Source organism: Babylonia areolata, chromosome 20 (genome assembly GCF_041734735.1).
Source record: "Babylonia areolata isolate BAREFJ2019XMU chromosome 20, ASM4173473v1, whole genome shotgun sequence".
Classification (NCBI taxonomy): domain Eukaryota; kingdom Metazoa; phylum Mollusca; class Gastropoda; order Neogastropoda; family Buccinidae; genus Babylonia; species Babylonia areolata.
In genome coordinates this window covers 36,614,030-36,622,355 of record NC_134895.1, presented here as the reverse complement: position 1 = coordinate 36,622,355, position 8,326 = coordinate 36,614,030, and the positions used below count along the sequence as shown (strand labels likewise).

The 8,326-nt window shown below is 45.7% G+C and overlaps 1 protein-coding gene across 2 annotated transcripts in view; it reads right to left on the bottom strand.

The window, feature by feature from the left end:
• The window catches only part of LOC143295464 (adhesion G protein-coupled receptor L4-like), a 79,246-nt gene that overhangs the window by 20,336 nt on the left and 50,584 nt on the right, over nucleotides 1-8,326 (bottom strand). For both annotated transcript variants that reach the window (XM_076607180.1, XM_076607179.1), the window contains exons 10-11: nucleotides 6,369-6,640; nucleotides 5,771-5,823 (exon numbers count right to left, since the gene is read on the bottom strand). In XM_076607180.1, the coding sequence (XP_076463295.1) occupies nucleotides 5,771-5,823; nucleotides 6,369-6,640 (325 nt within the window). The remainder of the gene's footprint in view (nucleotides 1-5,770; nucleotides 5,824-6,368; nucleotides 6,641-8,326) is intronic.

Below are 8,326 nucleotides of genomic sequence, written 5' to 3'. Positions count from 1 at the left end.
GGGGGGGTACCGCCTCGACAGAGCAGTCCCCGAGACAAGGGAGATAACGGTGTCAGACTCAATGAAGATAATTAGTTTAGTCCCCCACTCACCAGATGGAAACGTTTACCATGGAAGGCGGTACGCGCGGCGAGTAGTGGCAGCAGCACGGACTATCGTGTCAAGGGGACATAAAGAAGGGCGGGGCTGAACATGGTCGGTAGTCCTTATCGGGTTTTCTTGCAGCAGCTAGGCTTATGACACAAGGAATTCTGCTGGTACGAACGGGGGCTTCAGTCACAGTGTTTCAGGCTGCACTATCTTGTTGTTCTGGCGAAGGTTGTCGTCGATCTCTGTCGGCGTGTATCTGTTGGTGTTCAGTCAGGGGGCTGGCCGCTCCCACCGTGGATCTTGAAATAGATTGTGATCACAAGTCCGTGGTTTGCTCCTCCGCACCGATCACCTTGACCTTACAGACGGAAGCCAGTCGGTCATGAATTTCAACTCCGTCTGTCTGCCTCTCCTCTATTTTTGTTGTTGTTGTTGTTTATCGGGCTTTGTGAAAAGTCTCATCGTTCAGGACTGTATGGGAGCTTGTGTTTAAACAGTATTTTATTTGGAACATGTCAGAATACAGGACAACAAGAAAATCTTATATAAAGTCCTGTATATAAAGTCCGGGAGTTTGTGTTGTCGTGCGTTTGTTCTGCTTCACTGATGGATGGGGCGTTCTGACCTCCATGTCTCTTTGAGCTGTTCTATTTACTTGTGTTTAGTGACTTCCTTTACTTGTTTATATAATTTGTTTGTGTGTGTGCACGGGGTGATGGGGTATGGGGTGGAAGAGATGTGCGAGATGTGAGTCAGTGATGTAACACCATAATTTTAAACAGTATTTTCAGCGAGTTTGTACTTTTAATGGATATTTTTTAATCATATATTATTCATACCACATACATTGTTGAATGCACTTAGAAAAGTAGAAACAAAGAAGAAAACTGCTGAAATTATGTTGTTCCAACATGAAACAGAGTCTGTCATTCATGCAGTTGTTTTTTTGGTTTTGTGTGTGTGTGTGTGTGTGTGTGTGTGTGTGTGTGTGTGTGTGTGTGTGTGTTTTGAAACAAAACAAACAGTCCTCTGTCTGCAAATAACTAAACTAAATTTTGTTGTTTCTGGCTTCATTTCACTTTGAGAGCCGGTCGCTTGTTCCCTTGGGACTTAAATTGTGGGTGGAAGCTTGAGGCCAATCTTGATCGTCGCCACCGAACCCTGATGGAAATTACCCTCTTTTTATACTGGCTTAATCGAGCTATTCAAAATGGACGTGGGCGGGGAGAGGGCCGCGTAAAACCTAACACGGGAAGGTGGTGGTCATTTCTGACAAGTTGAAGTTTAAGACCCGGGCTATTCAACAGGCTGGTCCACAGACACGCAAGGGTTAATCTGAGCTAGCAAGATTTGGTCCTGGGGTAAAAACCAAAACGGGTGCAAGAACAGACAGCTGCACCATGTTCTCTCGTGGTCAATGGTGTCGGTCACAGAGGCACGAGATTAGGGATCCACCACTACACGCCGTTCAGAACAACGTGCCCCGAAGGCTTAAAAAGCACCTGCTCGTTCATCGTTCACTTCGGCTTTCTACACTGTTGACGACGGCTTGTTTTTCAATTCCTCCTCCTCCATTGCCAACCACAACCATCTCCTCCCCACACACACTCGCACGCCCGCACACACACACAGAACACACACACACACACTTTCTCTCTACCCTCTTTCAGCACCCTGTAGATCTTATCCAAAAAAAATGATGAGTTCTGCGTCCCATTCCACATAAAGGCGAGGACAGACGTTTACCATCTGGGGAGAGACTGATAACGTAGCACAGTAAACTGGGTCAGCTTGATGATGGCGGAACCAGTGTCACCCCGAATCGCCAATTCCCGATTCGCCTATAACTAACGCGGTGATCCCAATTCGCCTATGTGCTTAATACATACATACATACATACATTTATATCAAACAAATACAGACATAGATATAGTGTGTGTGTGTGTGTGTGTGTGTGTGTGTGTGTGTGTGTGTGTGTGTGAGAGAGAGAGAGAGAGAGAGAGAGAGAGAGAGAGAATGAGAGGGGGGGAACGAAACGAAACGAAACGACATTTACTTTAAGGAAAGAAATGAGATAAGCATTTTACATGCTGTTTTTGCTGTTGTTTTTTCCACCTAGCCATGGGGCTTACAGAGAGAACAGAGAGGGACAGACAGACAAACAGACAGACAGAGGAAACGACATTTGATTTGACTTGGGAAATAAGATAAGCAATTTACAAGCTTTTTTTTTTTCACCCAGCCTTGGGGTTTAAAAAATGAGAGAGAGAGAGAGAGAGAGAGGCTGAATATGCGAAACAGGGACACACACACGACCTCCCCCCCCCCCCCCCCCACACACACACACACCCATACACACACACAAACAATCATACAACTTAGGCGAACTGGGACAAGGAAAAGTATGGATGACAATGTCGGCGTAAAGGATGAGAGAAAGAGAAGGGAGGTAGTCTAGTCGTTGTGTTGCATGGAGGTGGTGGGGAGGCTGGGGCGTGGAGGGCAGACAGAAGGAGGAACAATATAACACACGGTCACAGTCAGTGCACATTTTCCTGTTCCTCCTGCACAGACAACAATTAATTGTTGTTGGGTTGTTTTTTCTTCCTCACGCGGCCAAGTTTTCCATGTGAAACTCGACTCCCTTCCCTGGGTAGGTGTGCGTAGTGTAGTGTAGTGTAGTGTAGTGTAGTGTAGTGAAGTGTTGTGCATTGTAGAGTAGTGTATTGTGGTGTAGTGTAATGCAGTGCAGTGCAGTGCAGTGCATTGTAGAGTAGTGTATTGTGGTGTAGTGCAGTGCAGTATAGTGTAGTGTAAATCAGTGTAGTGGAGTGTAGTGTAGTGCAGTGCAATGCAGTGTAGTGTAGTGTAGTGTAGTGTAGTGTAGTGTAGTGTAGTGTAGTGTAGTGGAGTGCAGTGGAGTGCAGTGGAATGGAGTGCAGTGGAATAAGTGTAGTGTAGTGTAGTGTAGTGTAGTGTAGTGTAGTGTAGTGTAGTGTAGTGTAGTGTAGTGTAGTGTAGTGTAGTGTAGTGTAGTTGCAGTTGCAGTGCATTGAAGTGTAGTGTAGTGGAGTGGAGTGCAGTGCAGTGCAGTGCAGTGCAGCGCAGTGGAATGGAGTGTAGTGTAGTGTAGTGTAGTGTAAATCAGTGTAGTGGAGTGTAGTGCAGTGCAATGCAGTGTAGTGTAGTGTAGTGCAATGGAGTGCAGTGCAGTGCAGTGGAATGGAGTGCAGTGGAATAAGTGTAGTGTTGTGTAGTGTAGAGTAGTGTAGTGTAGTGTAGTGTAGTGTAGTGTAGTGTAGTGTAGTGTAGTGTAGTGTAGTTGCAGTTGCAGTGCATTGCAGTGCAGTGCAGTGGAATGGAGTGTAGAGTAGTGTAGAGTAGTGTAGTGTAGTGTAGAGTAGTGTAGTTGCAGTTGCAGTGCATTGCAGTGTAGTGGAGTGGAGTGCAGTGGAATGGAGTGTAGTGCAATGCAGTGCAGTGTAGCGTAGTGTAGTGTAGTGGAGTGGAGTGGAGTGCAGTGCAGTGCAGTGCAGTGCAGTGGAATGGAGTGTAGAGTAGTGTAGTGTAGTGTAGTGTAGTGTAGTGTAGTGTAGTGTAGTTGCAGTTGCAGTGCATTGCAGTGTAGTGGAGTGGAGTGGAGTGCAGTGGAAAGGAGTGTAGTGCAATGCAGTGTAGTGCAGTGCAGTGCAGTGCAGTGCAGTGCAGTGCAGTGCAGTGCAGTGTAGTGTAGTGTAGTGTAGTGTAGTGTAGTGTTGTGCAATGCAGTGCAGTGCAGTGCAGTGCAGTGCAGTGCAATGCAGCGTAGTGTAGTGTAGTGTTGTGTAGTGCAGTGTAGTGCAGTGAACCGCTGTGCAGAGCAATGTAGCGCAAAGTAGTGCAGCACAAGACAGTGAAGCGTAAGAACTGAATAAAGAAAAAAAAAGTATGTAGATCAGAACAACCCCTTGCAGCAAGTGCAGATCAGCATGTGTCATCTGCACGCACTGGGTAACCCCCCGGTCTCCACAACTATATACAGTTATTATCATCATGACCATCATCATCACCATCATCATAATCTTCTCGATTTCCCATCCCTCGACCAGTATGAATTTTGTCACCACCACATTCGGTAAATGTTACGTCAAAACACATCCAGATAGCACACGCCTTGTCTCAATGACATCCCTCGAACCTTTCATATGCATTAAACTGGATAACGCTGAGCTGCAGAAAATACTGGGCTTCTTCCTTCTCTAAAAAAATAAAAAATAAAATAAATGAGTAAATAAATGAACCACCACAACAACAAATAACCAAAAAACCGCAACCGTCCCGAGCGATCTTCGTTGCATGACATATCTGGCTACGTCAGGCATACAGTTAATGCGGTGTGTAACCTCACTTTTGGCGGGTCCGTCTGGATATGCAGTTAGATCAGATCCTTAGACTGGTAAAGCTGATAAAGAAGAAAAAGAAAAAGGAAAAAAAATGTGAAGGGGACGGTTCTTGCTCCGAGGGACAAACGAGTCTTTCTCCTCTTCCTCCTCCTCCTCATCTCCTTCAAACTGCACGCGTTCCTTTACGTTTAGGATGCGGGCCGCGGTATCCGTCGTAGCTTTTGCTTCCCAGTTTTCAAAAAGTAAAAGCTTTTCTGCTTTTGAAAAGCATTTATGACAATCAGTCGTGCCCGACTATGACCACCAGGACAGCAGAGCAGGCAGTTGCTATCCTGGCTATCTGGGCTAGAATTTGATTATTGTGGAGAGTGTCTTGCCCAAGTTACATCCCCAGACTCTCGGCCAAGAGGGTTTTAGGACAGTCGGCGTTGGGATGGTTCCGAAAGGCCAACTAGCGCCCAATACTGCAGCGCTAAGAGCCAGTGCAATCAAATGACTTCCCACTGCAGTGGTGAAACCATTGATCATACAGCTCTCTCTCTCTCTCTCTTTACATCTTTGACCCCACTGTTAACTTGTATCAATATGTGATATAAGCCAAGTGTTGGGCAGAGCAAAGCCATTAAAATCTAGTGAAATCTTTCTCTTCGTGTTTTGCCATGGCGCTTAAGACAAAAAGCAAACAATGTTTTCAGTGTAACAAGAATATTGGGGGTTTTTTTGGTACATTACGAACATTTTTTTTATTATTTTTTATGATGTGATAAAACGAGTAAGAACAGTCATTTACCTGACCGTCAATACTTGTGTGTCTAGGTCGATATTTTGCTGATGTTGACTGAACATAGATAATGAAGAAAAAAATATAGACTGGAAAATGTGTAACGGGTCGTGTAAAAAAAACTGTACATTCAAAACCTAGAAAGACACAACTGAAAAGACAACAACAAAAAAAAGCCAAAATAGATATCGCCATTGAAAACGTTCTTCTTCAGACACACAGAGGAACACATGCACGCAGTCAATAATTATGCACAAACATGCTCCTCCCCACCCACCCACCCGGTACACAACCACCCATAACCACACACACACACACACACACACCCGGTACACAACCACCCACACATTCACGCGCACATACTTATGCACACACACACACACACAAGGCAAGTAGAGAGCAGGAGAATCAGATGGAAAACAGCTTAACATACAGATTTCGAAAACAACAACAATAACAAAAACAAACAAACAAACAAAAAAACACACAAAAAACGAATCAGGACAACAAGCTCACCTGTCATTGATGTCCCAAAACGAGCAGAGAGACTGGAAACCCTTGGGCAACTTCTGAAAACAGTAAAAAATAAACAGATAGATAGATAAATGAATAAAAACCTAAAATGTTTGCACTGTGTGTGTGTGTGTGTGTGTGTGTGTGTGTGTGTGTGTGTGTGTGTGCACAGTATTCGAAAACGGAGTATTGCTGCCTACAATGGCGGGGTAAAATAAACAAACAAAACAACCATACACGTAAAATGTTACATGTCTGTCTGAGAGTGTGTACGTGTGCGTGCCTGAAATCTGATTGAACTGACGCAGGAAACGAATGACGAGCGCTCCGTAATGGCAACCGTCAGTCAGCACTGTACCCAGGTAGGCAGCCTGTTGGGAGCAAATGACCCCGAGTTTGTAAAGTGCTTACCAGCTTAGTCTCCTACTGAGGATAGGCGCTATACATAGAAGTATCCATATCAAATTGGCACCTGCCAAGAGGACGTTAGAACTCAAATTGGCACCTGCCAAGAGGACGTTGGAACTCCCCCCCCCCCTCGCCCCCCCGCCTCCCCCTCCCCAAATGTACTGTTAATCCGTGAAGAGACATCAGACCAAACCTTGGTGTGAGTGATGGTGAAGGCCACGGGCCGGGGCAGCTGCTTGGTGTCTCCGGCACTGACCGCCACTGTCGCGCTGACCACGTGACTGGCCAGCTGGAGGGAGGAGGGGTCAACGCCCCCCTCCTGCCCCCCGTCCTCTGCCGCCGTGACTCCGCCCTCCGTCTCCAGCAGCAGGTTGTCGTCGCTGTCGTCGTCGTCGTCGTCGGAGGCGTTATCGAGGATGCTGCCCATGGTGTAGTGAGTCATGAACACCATCTTGGCCAGACCTCCTGTGGGCAGTAACGGTGTGGGTCTATTGTGACTAAACATCATCAACGTCAATTTGAAAATACTACTACTACTACGACTACGACGACTACTGCTGCTGCTACTACTACTACTACCACTACTACTACTACTACTACTACTACAGCAGTAGCAGCAGCAGCAGCAGCAACAACAACAACAACTACTTCTACTACAACTACTACTGCTACAACAAGAACAACAAAAACAGCATGAACAACAAGAACAACGATATCTTCTACTAGTAACCACTACTACAGAAGAAGAAGAAGAAGAAGAAGAAGAAGAAGAAGAACAAGAATGTTGGTAATAATCATAATCATTATCACAATAACAATAATAATCAAAATAACAATGACGGCACTTGGAGCATGTGTTGAATCAGAACAGGCATAATCAACCACCACCGATCATGCGAACGCAGCAGCAGCGCTGGGTCTTCTCTGGCGGACGGCCCCAGAAGCGACCTGACAATGACATCGCTGGTTCCTTGCAAAAATGCTCGTTTCTTGAACTGCCCCCATTCGAAAAGCTCGGGTGCAGCTGTAGCCACTGAGGGCGATTCGGGTAATGCCATTGAGACGGCACAGAAAGCAGAGAGTACCAACAATAACAGCAACAACAACAACTAAAGCGTCACAGTCCACATGGTTTTATATTATACGATAGAGTCACAGAGGGCGACAACGCAAGGAAACATTTGTATTTGCATTTGTATTTTGCATTTGTATTTCTTTTTATCACAACAGATTTCTCTGTGTGAAATTCGGGCTGCTCTCCACAGGGAGAGCGCGTCGCCATACCACAGCGCCACCCATTTTTTGTATTTTTTCCTGTGTGCAGTTTTATTTGTTTTTCCTATTGAAGTGGATTTTTCTACAGAATTTTGCCAGGAACAACCCTTTTGTTGCCGTGGTTTTTTTTTACGTGCGCTAAGTGCATGCTGCACACGGGACCTCGGTTTATCGTCTCATCCGAATGACTAGCGTCCAGACCACCACTCAAGGTCTAGTGGAGGGGGAGAAAATGTCGGGGGCTGTGCCGTGATTCGAACCAGCGCGCACAGATTCTCTCGCTTCCTAGGCGGACGCGTTACCTCTAGGCCATCACTCCATCAAGGACTGGACGGGGATGACCTTTCTGGATCTTCTCTCGGCAGCTGTCAGCAGGACAGCGTGGGAGGAGGTCGTCTGTCTCTTCCGGCCGCGTGTCTCCTCTTTCGACGACTCCCAAGTTAAGGGATTGAGGAGAAGGAAGAGGAGGAAGAGGAGGAGGAAGAGGAATTCACAACGAACACGTTGAAGAACAATAAAATTCCAGGTCACGAGAACCGGGAACCGCTGAGATAAGGGACCATAAAAGCAATACTGAAGGTCTCAAACATTTCTCTTATAACCCATTCCACAACTAACTTGAACTCGAACGCCGAATTACATATTTGTAAAACAAACAAAAAAGCAAGCAACAACAACAACAATAAGAAAGGAAAACGTTTACAGTAATTTTATAAAGCAAACAAGCAAAATTACCAAATTCACACACACACAAACACACACACACACACACACACACACACACAGACATGTATCCCAAACGTACCCGTGCTGAGATGACTTAAGATCTAGCAATTTATTAAAACAGAGAAACAAAATAACAAATCACGCACACGT